The sequence below is a fragment of the Aythya marila genome (genome assembly GCF_965140915.1).
Source record: "Aythya marila genome assembly, chromosome: 25".
Taxonomy (NCBI): Eukaryota; Metazoa; Chordata; class Aves; order Anseriformes; family Anatidae; genus Aythya; species Aythya marila.
The window spans coordinates 5,647,953-5,663,088 of NC_139066.1; the positions used below are offsets into that span (position 1 = coordinate 5,647,953).

General features: G+C 56.9%; 1 protein-coding gene across 4 annotated transcripts in view; it reads right to left on the reverse strand.

Annotated features, from left to right (window-relative positions):
• Window positions 1–993: 993 nt before the first annotated feature.
• The window catches only part of MLLT6 (MLLT6, PHD finger containing), a gene marked incomplete at its 5' end in the record, with an annotated part of 42,391 nt that continues 28,248 nt past the window's right edge, over window positions 994–15,136 (reverse strand). For all 4 annotated transcript variants that reach the window (XM_082779120.1, XM_082779119.1, XM_082779121.1 and 1 more), the window contains 12 exons: window positions 994–2,109; window positions 2,954–3,334; window positions 4,809–4,917; window positions 5,061–5,416; window positions 5,817–5,905; window positions 6,099–6,287; window positions 6,570–6,712; window positions 7,029–7,095; window positions 10,612–10,729; window positions 11,466–11,650; window positions 12,973–13,575; window positions 14,338–14,512. In XM_082779120.1, coding sequence (XP_082635246.1) covers window positions 2,065–2,109; window positions 2,954–3,334; window positions 4,809–4,917; window positions 5,061–5,416; window positions 5,817–5,905; window positions 6,099–6,287; window positions 6,570–6,712; window positions 7,029–7,095; window positions 10,612–10,729; window positions 11,466–11,650; window positions 12,973–13,575; window positions 14,338–14,512 — 2,460 coding nt within the window. In that variant the 3' untranslated portion in view covers window positions 994–2,064. The remainder of the gene's footprint in view (window positions 2,110–2,953; window positions 3,335–4,808; window positions 4,918–5,060; window positions 5,417–5,816; window positions 5,906–6,098; window positions 6,288–6,569; window positions 6,713–7,028; window positions 7,096–10,611; window positions 10,730–11,465; window positions 11,651–12,972; window positions 13,576–14,337; window positions 14,513–15,136) is intronic.

Here is a 15,136-nt window from a genome sequence, read left to right on the forward strand (position 1 = left end):
AAAAAAAAGTGCAAGCACACAAGTGTGCCAGAGGAAATTTCAGGGATGGGGAGCCAGGATTGGAGTCAAACCATTTGAAGCTGAAAGATCTCATTCACATTTTGTAAGGATTGGGTTGACGGATGGGGGCATGGCTCAGCCCACAACACGATGGCTGGGGATGGGGAGCATCAGCAGGAGCCACGCTTCAGCTGCTCCTCGGTAGGCTGCAGAGACCAGGAGGGAGGGAAGGAGACTTTTTTTTTCCTGTATTTTCACTTTTAGCTGCCATCTGCATCTTGCCAATAGTTTCTTAACCTTGTTAAAACATTAGCTTTTCTGTATTAAAAAAAAATTATATATATATAATATATATATTTCTGAGCAGACAGCAGTGTTCTGCCCAGTTCACAGAACTAGAGGCTGAGATCAAAAAGGTTCTTCCTCTTGTTTTAGCCTTACCCAGCCATTGTGGTGATAATCCTCCAAACAAAAGTAACAAAACAAAAAAGGATGAAAGATTTAGCGGATGAGTTTTGCCTATCACAAGCTTCCCTAGTACTATCAGCACAGCCCCACTGCTGACAAATTTGAATAGTGCAAACCAGTTAGGGGCAGTGGGAATGTGCTGAAAAATGGTTGTTAAGGTCTGACAGTTATTATTATTATTATTTTTTAAGACCCTCAGAGTTTCTGTTTGCTGGAGTCTTCGCGCCTGCCCCCACCCACCAGAGCTCTGCATTTAGCCAGGGGATGAGGCAAAGGGGCACGCGTACGTTTGACGTAGATGTTCCCCTTCCCTCGGGGCAGCCCCACCTGTCCTTCAATCAATCCATCGCATCCCAGCTCAGAGGAAGCCGCTGCCTTTGCCGAGGTTCCAGGCTGCAAGACGGAGGAGTTAAGGTCAAGAGGTGGAAAACAGCGAAGGGTCCGATGTCCCAGCTTGGGAGGTTGTCCCATTGCTCGGAGATCCCTTTTCTCAAGTGCCCAAGACCAGTGGAAGAACGTTGGTAGGTTTTTCTTGTTTTTCTTTTTTTTTTTTTTCCAGACTGGAATGATTTGTGGTGGGTAAGGATGAACAGGTACCAGATCTGGGACTGTCTTTTCCACACACACACGTTTCTATCACCCAGCTTAGCCTAGGAAACAAGTGCCAGGTTCAAACGCACCTTCTGAAATTGGCTACGGTAAGGGTAATACTGGCTACGGCCCCTTTTTTTTGCAAGCTGAAATTTTAGGCTTTGGAAATCTTGGAAGTAGACTGAAAGATGGCAGGAGGAGCAGGAGTGTGCTTTTCACGGGAAACGTACAGCACCGACCCAACAGCAGCTTGTGAGCAGACGTGGCAATGTCCTTTAAAGAAGTTGGTGGCTTTCACCTCCCCAAGCACCGATCCTTCCCCATCGCTCCACCACTCGTGTCTTTTCAGGCTGGGTACGGATCCAGCTGGCGTGCAGGGGCATCGTACGATGGCTACAGAGACAACAGCATCCTAAGAGCCCAGCAGATGAGAAGCAGTTGAGAAACCTCAGCTGCAGGGGGCTTCTTCTCAGCCTCCCCATCTGGGCGAAGCAGACCACGCGGGCACTGCCACCACGTCCCACTTCCCCAGCCGCGGCACATCCAGGGCTGCCTCCGAGGGCACTGCCAGATTCCTCTGCACCGTGCCGAAAAGAGTCCTCAGCAGAGGGGCCTCCCTCCACCGAGGTCTTGGCCAAGGGTGCTCGATGGTCTCTAGTGCCTCGGCCTGGGGGCTACACGCACGTACACACACGCTTGCTCTCCCGGCAGGCAGCTGGTGTTAGCTCTCCTCCACTCTGCGTGGAAACACAGCTTCACTTTGAGCATGTGTGGCACAGCCCAGCGCGGCAGGCTGCCCCCCGCCTTCGCTCCTCCCGATGCCAGGGCTTGGTCAGAGACGTACTGTCTTCCAAAGCACCTCTTGGCATTGCCCAGCGGCAGGAAATGCTTCTTGGAAGCCTTGTGCTCATTGCTCTAACAGTATCAAAGTTGCTGACTGTGGAAAGCCACATTCCCCTGGCTGAGAGGAGTTGGCTGCTGGTTTGTTCGGGGTGAGGGGGGAGCTTAGCCCTTGTCCTGGGTAAGAGGAGCTCCCTTTTCATTCATGCTCTTTAAAAAACAAACAGAAAAAGAGACGCAGAGGAGACAGGTATCAGTACTGGACAGGCAGCGACACGAGGGGGCAGAAGCAGATAGCTCTGCTGTGCTGCTGACCTGGCCCTGCTCACCGCGACCTCTCGGGCGCCACCAAGATCATCGGAGACACGGGAGCCCCAGGCTTCCCCTCTGCCTGGTTCAGGCCAAACAGGCCCCTCGTCCCTGGCCTTTGGCTCCTAAGTGTCTCCAGCCAGGACTGGACCTTCTGGGAACTGGTACGGGCCAGGGGAGGATGAAGGACAGGCAAAAGTACCACACCATCAGTCCCTAGACGCTGGTGTTCCAGGACAAGGGTGCTTTACGGAGAGGCTGCAGACCTCTCCGCACCTCCACCACCTCTCCTCTCAGGTGCGAGATTCCTTCTAAACCCCGGGTTTCAACATGCAGTCACCTTTACATCTCATCACGAGGCCCTAATAGGGCCAGCACTGCAAGGGGCACGCTGCCCGTCCAAGTCTTAGGGTCAACGGAGACAAATCTACGGCCTGCCTCTGCCTCGCTCCCGCAGCAGGTCTGGTGTGTGTCTGCGCCCGCGTGCACACAGGGAAGGGCACCCCGGGAGCTCTGTGCCTACCTCACCCTGCCTGGGCCTTACAGAAGTCCACGGAGGTCGGATCAGGCCGTGACACGGGCTAGTGAGGGATGGAGCAAAGCCAGTGGAGGATTCTGGCTCTGCTGCCTACGCGGTGCCCTTGTTCCCCCGTTAACTGCAGCGCAGACTGCCTCTCCCCGGGTCTGCACAGCGCCTAGCACCACGAGCTCACTGGGGTTAGGGTAGCGCTAGCAGCATACGCACCGTTCCTTTTGGGGTGTTGCCATCAGCCTGCAGGTTGAGAAACGGGTTAGTCTGTGCTGTAAGGACAGGTGGGATGCCTGTCCCCGAAGCCATGAGGCTGTTCCCAGGAGCGCTGAGTGGCGGGGTGGCCTGCGGAGCCAGGAGGGCATTGCTAGGGTTGAGCTGCTGGGGGGAGAGGGAGGCCATGAGGGAGCTGCTGCTGGGGGGCGCCTGGGGGGCCGAGGTCATCAGGGCGCTGGTGCTGGAGTGCAGGAGGGGGGCAGAGGTGGCCGCCAGGAGGCTGCTCATGGACAGCTGGGACGAGCTCGTCATCTGCAGCCGCTGCAGCTCCCTCTTCTGCTGGATTTGCTGCATCATCTGGAACACCAGGGCCTGCTGCTCCTGCAGGGAAGAGAAGGGCGAGAAGAGCCATCAGGGGAGGGACAAAGGGCTCAGGAAGAGGTGACACCTAACGCAAAGGAGCCAGGAGCCAGAGCAGCACGCTCCGCCCCAGGCACTGCAACTGGCAGCGCAGAGAAAGTGCCCTTCCTCATCTATCTACAGGTAGAGAGAGGAACAGCCTGTGAAGTTCATTAGCACGCTGTGCTTCTGCCCTGCCCAGCCCCACTGCTTCCTGAAGCGTGGGATTAGCTGACCCTCACTGAGACACCTGCAGGCACACCTATCTACTCAGCCCTTTCCAAACAACTGATCCATGGATTTTAAATCTGGGGTATACACTGACCTGGATTTCTGTGCTGGCTGCTGTTTTTTTGTTGTTTGTTTTTTGTTTTTTTTTTTCCTCAGTCTGCCCTGCTTCACAGCTCAGCCCTGTCCCACAGGGTCGGTGCAGGTGAGCAGGACGGGGGGATGAGGGCCACGGCTCACCTGCGCCTAGAGGGACGCCCTCAAATCCCACCAAATTGCGGAAATCACTATGGCAACCATCGACCGAAACGGCAGGCTGAGGGCTGACATTGTTTCCATACCCATAGGGATGCAGCTGATGACACGGTGACATCAGCCGCTGAAAAGAGAAGCCTTTTGAAATTTGCTTTTCCTCGGTTATAAATAGCCTGACCCAGAAACCTATCCCAAACACTGGGCCACGTCCAAGGGAGATATAAATGTGCACGGCTTCATTGACGGCGTTAGCGCTGCCATGCAGCTCCGCCGCAGGGGAGGGACAGCGCCGAGGTTTCTGCAGGGTGAGTGAATGCAGCTCTTAGGGGCTTGTTTACCATCCGCCTGTGCAGCCTTTCCCACAGCAGCCTGCAATGGGGCTGCCTGATCCTTTTTCCGACCCCAAAGTCCTCGTCCACCTCCACAAGTCCCCCTGCCACCTCTCGTTCTCTTTGCCAATGTGCCCAGGCACACTCACGAGCCTCAGGGCTCAGTAATTTGGTGTTTATCTCGTCCTAAACTCGAGCAGTGTCCTCAAGCAAGTTCCTTCTCTCCTGTGAGCCTCAGCACATCTGCAAGCCCCGAGCTCGGTGCTCTCGTGGCAGCAGGAGCAGACATGATTTGCATTCAGAGATGTCTGGAGGAGGTAACAGCACTCCTGATTTTACGGAGGCTTAGCGTTACCACGTTCTCACACCCTCAGGATGTGGGAAACCCAGATTAAATTTTTTCCTTTGTACAAAAAATTGCAAATCCCCATCTCCCCCCTCCAGGAGGTGCCGCACCTTCCTGCCTAAAGCTTTTCTTCTCACTGCACCCACCGCAGCCCCGAGACAGGGGAAGAGCACGTGACGCCGCAGCCCCCTGGGCAAGGGGGGTCGTGTGTAGGAGGGAGCCGTACTTTCTGCTCCCTGCTCCGAGGCTTTCTCATTAAACAGTTCATCAGATAAAAGGTGCCAGCAGGCACACTTACCGGATTAAGCGGTTGAGAAGTCAGGAGCTGCTGGAGCTGCTGGAGCTGCTGTTCGTGTTGGTGCAAGACGTGCCGCTGCTGCTCTGTCAGGGGACTCAGGCTGGGCACGCTGCGAGGGGAGCAGGGCAGGGAAAATCAGCACGGCCCGCCTTGGTCCTGTACACACAGGGCCTCCCTCTCTCCCTCCCTCCTCCCGGTGCTAAGCTTCTGATGGAGAGGGCAGGGCCGTCCCCGCGAGCTCCCCATCCTCACCTGCTCAGGCTGGTGGAGAGCTGCAAGGTCGGAGGCCCGCTCGCCTGCGTCAGCGCGCTCGGAGGCTGGGCGGCCTGAGCTCCGTTCAGATTCCCCAGGATCCCGTTGATGGGCATCTGCTGGCCTCCTGCCAGGGTCCCCATCAGGCCGTCCACCATGGGCACCGTGGAGAGGCTGTGGCTGGCCGTGGTGCCTCCCCCCAGCCCGCTGCCTGCCACCCTGGCCAGGCCATTCACCTGCTGCACCCCGGGCAGGGGTAGCGAGGCAGGACTCTGCTGCAGCATGGGCAGGGGTGGAGGAGTGCTGTGGAAGGACAGGGAAGAGCTGCTCCTGCTGGGGCAACCTGAATGAGGGTCCTGGGGGAGAAACGGACATAAGAGCATCGGACTGGGGCAGCTTGTGAAAGGTCAGCTCAGCTCCAGGGGGGGCTCTGGACAGGAGCTGGAGGTGGGAAGGGGGGCTGTGAGTGCAGGTGTATGCTCAGAGAGGTCCCAGAGCTCAGGCGTACTTTGCTGGATGTCTGCAAGCGCAGCCAGAATAACCTAGAAGCATTCTCGCCTCTTGCTCTCAGGCTCAGCTCCCCTCAGCACTGAGATAAACCGAAGAGCGGCCACTCCAGAGAAAGAAAGCTGATTTCTGGGCCTTCACTACTCGGATTTATGAGCTGGACATCACGTCAGAGCACTGGACTGCACTGCTCTGGTCCCGCCCCAGGTCCCTTTCCCAGCTGGCTGGGGGAGGCGGTGGCCCCTGTACCTCAGAGGAAGTGGAGAGCGAGTTCTCGATCCCAAAGCTGTTCTTGCACGGCGGGCTCTTGCTGATGCTCAGGGAGTCGTTGTTGCAGACTGGAAGGAGGAAAGAAGTGAGAACGGAGTCAGGGGTGGAGCCTGACGTTGCCACAGCAATGGCAAGGGAGAGCGCTTCCATCAGTGGCTGCAGCGAGATAAATGGGTCAGATCCTCCCTGCCACGACCCCCCCTGCCCACCCCGGAGCACTGCTAGGAATGGCACGGGGTGACACTTCCCACTGCCCCTCACCGTTGGCAGGCAGGATGTACTGGGCCTGGCTGCCCGGGCCGTTGCTGCTGGTCACCACCGGGAAAGGGACGGAGAGCTGCACGTTGAGGAGCTGCAGGCGCTCCTTCTTGGCTGTCAGCGTCATGATCTGCTCCTGAAGCCGCTGGTTCTCCTTCTGCAGCGAGTGCAGGGCTTTGAGCATCTCTACAACTGCAGGGAACGGAAGAAGGGAAAGGAGACGGGGTCGGGGGAGAGGAGGGGGGACAGAGGGAAGAGGAGAAGGGGGACCACACAGGGGTACCGCAATTAGACCACGCTGGGGGATGAGACTGACCTGCAGATCACAGCCCTGCTGCCAGCTACCCCCCCATGGCCCAGGCTAGCGCTTTGTCTCCAGCCTGGCTCCTCTGCTGTGGGCAAAATCCCAGCTGGCTCTGCCAAAACCACGCACAAGGACCTCTCCTCCCGCAGCCCGTGCCCCCAGCGACTCACTGTTTACGCCGGCTTCCCCATTGCCCTGCTTCTCCAGAAGCTGCTCGATGTTTGGGGTGGCCTGGGGAACATTCTCCAGCTGCCCACTGCTGCTGCAGGACACCGTCTGGTCAAAGAGGGTCGGCAGGCTGCTGATGGGGGACCTGGGGAGGCAGGGGGGGGGGATGTCAGCGACGCTTCCCTTAGTCTGCACCCGCACCCTGCTCCCTTCTCCTGCATCTCCTCTGCCTGGGAGCGGCCACGTCCCTCCCAGCCTCCATCTCCTCGGCTCCGCTCCAGGGCAGCCCTCCATCCCCGTTCACCCCGATATCGGCCGAGCATCCTGCCTCCCCCCATCCCTTCTGCCCCTCTCCTTACCCCAGGAGGAGGAAAGATGCTCCGTGCGTCCCCCCCCACCCTCTCCCCAGCTGCTTTCCGCGCTCCCCGGGGCGCGGCGGAGGGCTCCTGAAGGACACTCACATGGACGAGAGACTCTCCTGGGGCGACGTCCCTCGGCAGCCAAAACTGCAGTCCTCCAGGTCGGGCTCTGCGTGGGGAGAGGGACAGGAGGGGGCTCAGCGGCGGCCGCTGCCGGCAGGTGCCCGGCAGCCGGGGGTGGGCGCCCGCTAGAGGGGAGCACGGAGCAGCCCGGCCGCCCGCATGCGCCCCCGCCGCCCGGGGGAGGCGACAGAGGAGGGGCCGCGTGTCCCCGCGTGTCCCCGCGGTCCCCCCCCCGCCTCTGCGGGCCTGCGGCTGGGCTGCTGCCCCCCTCCCCGACCCCCCCTTGGCAGCAGGAGCCTTTCCCTTTAGCCGCAAGGCGGGGGGGATGCGCGATGGCTGAGCCGCAGGATGGATCCCGTGCGCCCTGGTGCGCCTCTCCAAGGTGCCACCGCAGCGCCGTGCCTTCAGCATCCTTCCCCTGCGCCCCAGCGTTTCCAGGTGCTCTGCTCCTCTCTGAGGTGCTTAAAGAAGTGTCCAGGAGCCACCCCCATGGCCACCCCTCTGTCCTACAGAGCACCGCAGTGCCAGGGATGGAGCCGCTGAGCGTGTGCCCGTGAGGGACATCTCCTGTCCAAACACTGAGCAAGGAACGAGGTGGATTCAGCTGCCATTTGCTCTCCATCCCCCGAGCCTGCCAGCCTGTGAACACACGTTCCCCTCGCTCCAGGACGTGTCAGATGTTGTGACTACAGCCTGCACCAGCTGGCTGGCTCGCCCCTCCTCTTCTTCACACAATAAGAGACGTTTCTCATGTGCAAGAATCCAGGAAGTCTCCTGCAGGGAACACTGCAAGGCGCTGTGATTTACAGGGTAGTGCCCTGAGCAGGGCAATAAGTTATTGCCAGTGTTTTCTGCTGCTGAGAACAAGCACGTGCAGCTGCTGTTCGGCAGCTCTTAGGTATGAGACCGATCCCCACCCCTTCATCCATGTGGGAACACCTTCCTGACCATCAGCTAGAACTGGTTCACCTTTTTGGGCAGAATCCACCACTTTCCAGCAGTTTCCAGCCAGCAGTTCCCAGCCAGCAGCAGCCTCTCGGTGCAAGGCACCACGTGGAGACAAGGTTAGCAAAGTCCTTGAGATGCTGGAAGACACGAAGCCTTCCTGTTTTCTCCACTGATGATCAGCTACCAGAAGGCTGGGAATGGTTGTACTGCAGCAGTGCTTCTCTGTACCATTTTCATCCAAAGACCACCTCAACTTTTCAAAAAAACACCCCCAGCCCATCACATGCAGCTTTGCCACCATAATTTAAACTTGAGACCAAATAAACATTTGGCTAAGCTCTGCCTGTCTTTGTGTTCCTGTCTTGTTTGCTCGCACACCAGGGAGGTTGTGTGCATATACACAGTGCCAGTTTGCTGCAGCCAGGCTCCATCCTCAACTATCTGCTGGCCAGCACCACCCTGTTGTCTGGGGGACCGGGAGATGACTGAGTTATCACACAGAGACAGCACTTCGCAGGGCAGCAAGTAGGAAAAAGAGGCTTGGAGGCAACTGCAGAAGATAAATACGTTTGGCCTGTCATCATAATGAGGCAGGATCCAGGACAAGCCGTGGGAGGATGAACTAGACAGTAGCTAAGCAAGTGGGAAGATAAGAATCAGACTTTTTACACTGCCAAAGGCACCCGGTATCAACCTGCATCAGTGATAACAGTTTCTCAGTTCTCCCATCTGTAAGACAGGATAACACCATTTCCCTACATCACATTAAAATCACGAAGAGCTCAAATATTGCTGCCACAAAATCCATGTCTGCAGGGGATCTGTCTACACAGACACTCTCAGGAAAGGTAATCTGTTTTAAAGACAAGGCAGGAATACTTAAAACTTCACAACCACTCTGTTAACGACTTGGGATTAAAGCAGTCGTCACACTTTAAAATGAAAATGGCCACACAGGAGGTTTAATGCATGTTAATTAACCCCCCTGGAAAAAAAGGAGAATTTGGCTTAACACCCTCTGGGTCACTAGCTCCAGCAAGAGGAGATGGTGATGGAGAAAACTTAAAAGGTGACAACAGGAGCTGTTCTGAAGGCTGCCTGGAACTGGAAGAAACATGTCCTGAAACTCCTAAAATCCCAGACAAACAAAAAGAGCAATCTTGGAAATGGAAACTAAGGATCAAGCTTTCTCGAGCACTTTGGATGCTGGGCTTTGCCCACATGATTCATTCATTATTAGCCTCGGGGCTGGAACAGACTGCTGAGCGCTGTATTGTGCCTGAACCACAAGGCTGTTCCTGAAAGTTGACTTGCTTCCTTCTCCTGTCAGCACTTTGCCAAAATAACAGCAAAGGGGAAGTGGCAGCGGGTCATCTCCTCTCTCCTGTCGGTTGCCGCGAGGGAAGAATAACTCTTGCAATCATCCCATCCCTTCCTTAATTCCGGGTGACCGAATCACGCCTGGCTCAGAGCTCCCATGCAGTGCCCTCTCTCCCCTGGTGCCAGCTGTGCGGTTACCTCCCCGTGGCACTCGAGCAGACACAAGCTGCCAGCAGGGGCATGCAGACAAAGTGCTGCCAGTGACAGAGAGACAGACAGGGAACGTCCATGGGCTTGCAGAGGTCATAAGCAAGCACACAAGTTCATTCATGCTTCACATGCAGGCATGCACGCTGGTTAAGGCGAACAGGGGCACACCGGCGTCAGATTCTCCAGAGAACTCAGCCCTAAGGAGGACTGTGCCTTTTAAAGTCCTGGCCTGTGACGCTGGGCAGAGTTTTACCTCCCAAGCTCAGCAGCCAGCATGCCGAGCTGCCAACGTTTCTGGGCTAGGGGAGCAGGAGACAGTCGCACCACTAACTGCAACATCTGAAAACCAGGAGGGTGCTTTTGTTTAACTACTGGTGCAAACCAAAAATCAGGCCCATTCTGCTTGGAAAAAAAAAAAAAAAAAAAAAAAAAAAGAAGTCTTATGATGCTTCAAGTTTCCTGCTTATTAACCAGGCAACTTTCCAAGAAAAATGAATTTGCCTTGGTGGGAAAAAATGAGCAGTTGTAAGCAATTCAGTGTTGGCACGTTCACGTTTGGAAGTTGAAAACAGTGAATTTTGCATTTCATGACAAAGCCAAAGCGGAAGAGCAGAAACTAACTCAAAACAGAGGTGGGAGATGAACATTAAGAGTGCAAGATCTCTCTCATTAAACAACAACAACAACAAGAAACCCTTCAGCTTATTTCGAGGAAGCAAAAGCTCGCAATAGTTTTCACCGGGTTTGCACAGCTTTAGTAGGTAAAAAAGGCGAGAGATTTCCGTAGGGAAGGATTTCCACTCTTGCACCTCCTCAGCATGTGCCCAGGGACACGCGTTAGCCATTGGACACAGCAGCAGATGTGCTTTTACAGGACCGAAGGCCAAAACTTCCTTAGGGCAATGCAAGCACCTCCTGGCCTGGGGAAAAAGGCACTGTCCCTCTCTCCTAGCCCCTGGCTGTCACACGCATGGAATGGGAGCAAGCAGGGAGGGCAGCTGGAGAACTATGAGTGCGGTTGTCTTGCCTCTTCCAGGGAGACCCCTTCGGGAGCCCAAGCTCACATACCTTCTGGTTCACGTACCTGCCCGGCTGCTTTCCGACTGATTTAGGAGCGGGTTGATTGACAGCCCAGATGTGAGGGGGCTTCCGAAAATATGTGAGGAGGGGAGGCTGAATGTTGAACCTGCCAGTGAGAACACCTACATGGCAAAACAGGGGGGAGGGAGAAGAGAGAGAGAGAGAGAAATTACTTCTCAAAAATGCAAGAGGAAAATAACTTTTCATTATCCCTCCTCTTCCTGACTCTTGAACCCAGCTTGGTCTTGAGAGAGCGTTAAAAATATCTTCTTGGAAGTCTCGCTAGACAGCTGAAATCTTCCCAGCCCCATCTCAGAGCCAAGAGGCCTGAATGAGCTGCGTAACACTGGAGCTGTAAAACTAACTCCCTCCTCCCTGTAAAACACCTCTCGCTGTGAGCTCCTGACCAAGGACCAGGCTCTGTCTCCTGGCACACACGCAGCCCACCCAGCTGGGAGGTGCGAGCCCTCCCACCGAGCTATCTGTGCTGCACAGCGAAGGTAGGGCTGGCACCAGGGCCAGCAGCCAGCAAGCAGCAGGGACGCAGCACACGCACCAGCAGCCAGGCCTCTGCCTCCCGACCGTCCCGTCCTGTCTGTGCTGCATTTGCAGCCAGTGCAGAGTGCCCTGCCCTTTTAAGCTGCAGTTCCTCTCTGCCCCCAAACGGGCTGTGAGGCCAAATTGCCTCTGCATCTTTCTAGTGCCTCTGAGGGAAGCCACAGTTGGCAGCTCCCCTCCGATCTGAAGGAAGAAAAACAGCGTTCCCAAATGGAAAAAAGCAGCTCCTCTGTGCCCACAAGCTAGTCCTGCTCTGCCTGACCACCAGGCCCTCTCCTGCCCTGCTCCTGATGTTCTTACCTGCGTGGTGGAGACCGAGGAGGAAGAGGAGGCTGGGATGGTGCTAGCAAAGGGAGACCGGTTGAGCTGTGGGAGAGACGACGTACCCTGGTGTGCCAGCAGGCTGGAAGAGAGGGGTGTACTGCACACAGCTCGGAGCACTCCGCCCCCGTGGGAAATGGGGTCCTTGTTACTGGTGTAGATCCCTGCGAGGGGAGGAGACGCGTTAAGCATGGCCTGGAGGCAGCTGGCGCTGTGCAGGGCTTGGTCTCAGAAAGGGAGGGTGACGCCAAGCACGGGACCAAGCTGAACGTGCCCTTCATGGCCCAGCACACAGTGATGGTGTGGCAGCCCACAGTCCTTCTGTCAGAGGTGTTTCCAGCCTTCCCCCTCCCTCTCATTTGCTGCCCACAGCCGGTACAATCGGGCAGAGAAACCACAGCACACCGTGACTCACCAAAGCCACAAGCCCGTGCTCTTGCTGAGCTATCCCCTCCCCTGCCACGGTGCCCACGGACCAAGGTGGGACACGGCCAGAGAAATGAGGAAGGAAGGTGAGGAGGGAGCTGGGAGGCAGGGGACCCGTCCAACTCCCCATCTGTACAGCCCCAGGTCGGGTCCTGCAGCGCTCTGCCAACATCTCTCCGCAGGAGAATGAGGGGACGAGCAGGGGGAGAGCGAGGCCTGGCAGCCTCCTCCTCCCTGAAATATCACTTTGTGGTTTGGGAGGGGGAAAGGCAGGGGAAAAAATTGGCCTAGGTTTATGATAATGGAGGTCCCAACGATTCCTGCAGCTCCTCTCCGCTCTCAGGCAGCGCAGACGAACGGGCCGCGGCTCCCAGACGCACACAGCAAAATTATATCCCCCCCCCCCTTGCAATCTGACCTAAATCGGAGCATCTGCAAACAACCCACAATAGACCGATGACAAGTTCTGCTGCCAGAACAGTGTCAAACCTCAGCCCCGAGCTGCACGCCCCTCCTCTGCCTGCTGCCTTAACCCCTTCCTGCCGCGCATCCCCGCTGCCCTCAGCCCTGCCAGGCCAGGGGACTCCTCCGGGAACTGCTGGCAGCCTCTCGGCAGAGTTAACAGCATCCTCCAGCCCTCCGTGGATGTGGTCAGGCCAGGATGAAAGGGTTTGCTCTGAAAAGAGGGGTTAAACTTGAACCTCTCATGAGGATCCCTCATTTGGGGTCAGATTGCGGTTGTGCTGGTTTGGCCTGGGAACATCCCTGTCTGTAGGCTTCAGAAATTCAGCTCTGGCTTGCTGAGGTGATCCAGCACTCGAGGGAGAAGGGCTTGAAATGCTCCCAGCTCCAAGGAGAAGAGAAACTGACCCAGAGGAGACTGTGGGATGGACACTATGATGGAAACAGGAGGCCAGACCTGGTTTTTACAGCTTCTGGGAATGAAAGCGAGGGACCGGACCCTGGGCAGCTGCAGGCTCAGACACCAGCCAAACATGATGCTGAAGAGAGCGGGGCTGGGAGCACCCGTGCACACCTGGAGCCCTGAGGGGAAACATACCTGAACTCAGCAGTGGGGATTCCATGCTGAGGCTGGGCAGGTTCCCCGTGTGGCTGAAGGGCCGCGAGGAGTTGCTGATGCTGGAGCTAACGAGGGAGCCCCCGGAGAAGGGCGACGAAGACGTAGACGTGGACCCAGCCAGCTGGGCACCCAAAATCTCTTTGCTTTTGCCCCCTTTCGGCCTGCCAGGCCCATGCTTGTTTTTCTTGCTGCCCTTGTGCTTCTTTTCTTTCAGCACCTCTCCCTCTTCCATGCTGAGGGACGGCATGCGCTTGTGGCTGCTGCTGCTGCTGCCGCTGCCGCCCGCGGCCCCGCTGCTCCCCACCGAAGGGCCGCTGACAGGGTTCGAGGCCTTGTAGTCCACAGGGGAGGCATCACGGCCTCGCTGCTGGCTCACGGCCGAGGTGGAGAAGCGCATGATGGACCCGAAGCCTGAGAAGATCACCTTCTGCTCAAAGATATCCCCCTTCTGGCCTTCATACAGAGGGGAGCAGTGCGAAGACGAAGAGGAAGAGACAGGCTTCCGGTACTTCTCGTCGTCCTGCTCGAGCTTGGGGAATGTCACGAAATCCTGGGAGCACTGCAAGGAGCTGCAGGAGGTGCCTGGGGGAAGCAGAGGGGAAGCAGATGTAGGAAGGCTCGCAGTGGCAATAACTCAGCCCGCAAAGCAACGAGAGCACGGTCACAAGGCAGGTCCCCTGGCACAGGCCAGAGACTGAGCTGAAGGACGCTTCTGTCACCTCCCAGCCCTGGTCCACCTCCCCCAGCTGCTCTCATGCTCTCTGGAGTGCACAAGCGGTGCACAAAGCAGCTTCATCCACCCAAACGTGCGTGTGTGTGCTCCCCGAGGCCCTGCACCACCACCCTCCCTCCCGCCCCGATGAGGGTCCCAGGAGATGGAGCACGCGAGCGGTTCTGACAACAGCTCGGAGAAGGACCGAGGAACATCAGAGCAGATGGGAGCCCTGCAAGGTTTCAACTCAAAGCTCAGGGGAGCCCGGGTATCAGGTTTTGGCTCAGGTCTCTCCCCCGGCACTCCTTAAAGCACTCCTGCAGACAGTACCACCTACGGAGGCAAGGGCAGGTGCTGCCCATATTGCCTGCGCGCGGTGTCCCCTTCCCTCCTCCCTCTGCTCAGACATCTGGATCTGTTCTGCCTTGCAGGGCAGCAGGCCTGCGCAGGAGGGGAGCTGTAACACTCATCCCACTCGGTTATTCCCTCTGTGCATGGAGCGAGTAGCAAGGAGACTTCTCCCTTTTCTCTTCGAGGGGTTACAGAGCAATCAGCAAAGATTCAGAGGGCTTAACGGTGAAGTGAAGCATCACCCCCATCCCCTCTTCCCTGGCTTCTCCTTTGCCCCTTACCTGCAGGCTGGAAGGTCCCGCTGGAGGAAGCTGAGCTGAAGCCCGCCGAGCTTTTCCCACTTCCCGTCTTTTTCCCTTTGTGGCTGCTGCCATGGCTTGAGGACTTCTTGCCTTTCACCTCCGATCTCCCGACCTCTGAGGTCTCTTTGCTCCCCTCATGGTGGCTGGTGGAGCCCTGGCGAGCAGCAAGCACAGAGGTCACTCATTTGGGCCAGATGTGGCCGCAGCAGGGGCTCTTTTTATCCATTTCCCCTTACGAGAAGTAATTGCTCCCCCTGCCCACGAAGTGATGGCCAGCTCACATTACTCACAGGAGAAAAGCAGCATTCCCCCTCCACCGCTCCTTGGTGGCATCAGTCCTTATACTCCTAGGGATTTCACTCATCCCATCTCACTGCAAGGAATTAAACAGGGCGCTGACCATCCCAGCACAGACCCCAGAGATCCCTGCACCGTGGCCGAGAGGAGCACCCACCCTCCGAGGGCTCCTCAGCCCAAAGAAAATCTGAAAACTGCTGCGATTCAAGCACATATTTCAGCTGCATCTCTCAGGTGTGCTGCTCTCCACAAGGTCATCCCGCCTAGGAGAACCTGCCTGCCCTTCTGCTGTGATGGGAGATTCCCAATGCACCCACCCAAACCCCTCCACTGCCCATCTGGGGCTTTCCAAATCTACCACAGCAAATATTCCACACAGTGACATTGTTAAGCAGCATCTGACCACACAACAGATGCTCCCCAAACCCCATATAAGCCTCCGGGAGACAGGGAAGCCAGGGGGATGAAGAGGCTGGGCAGA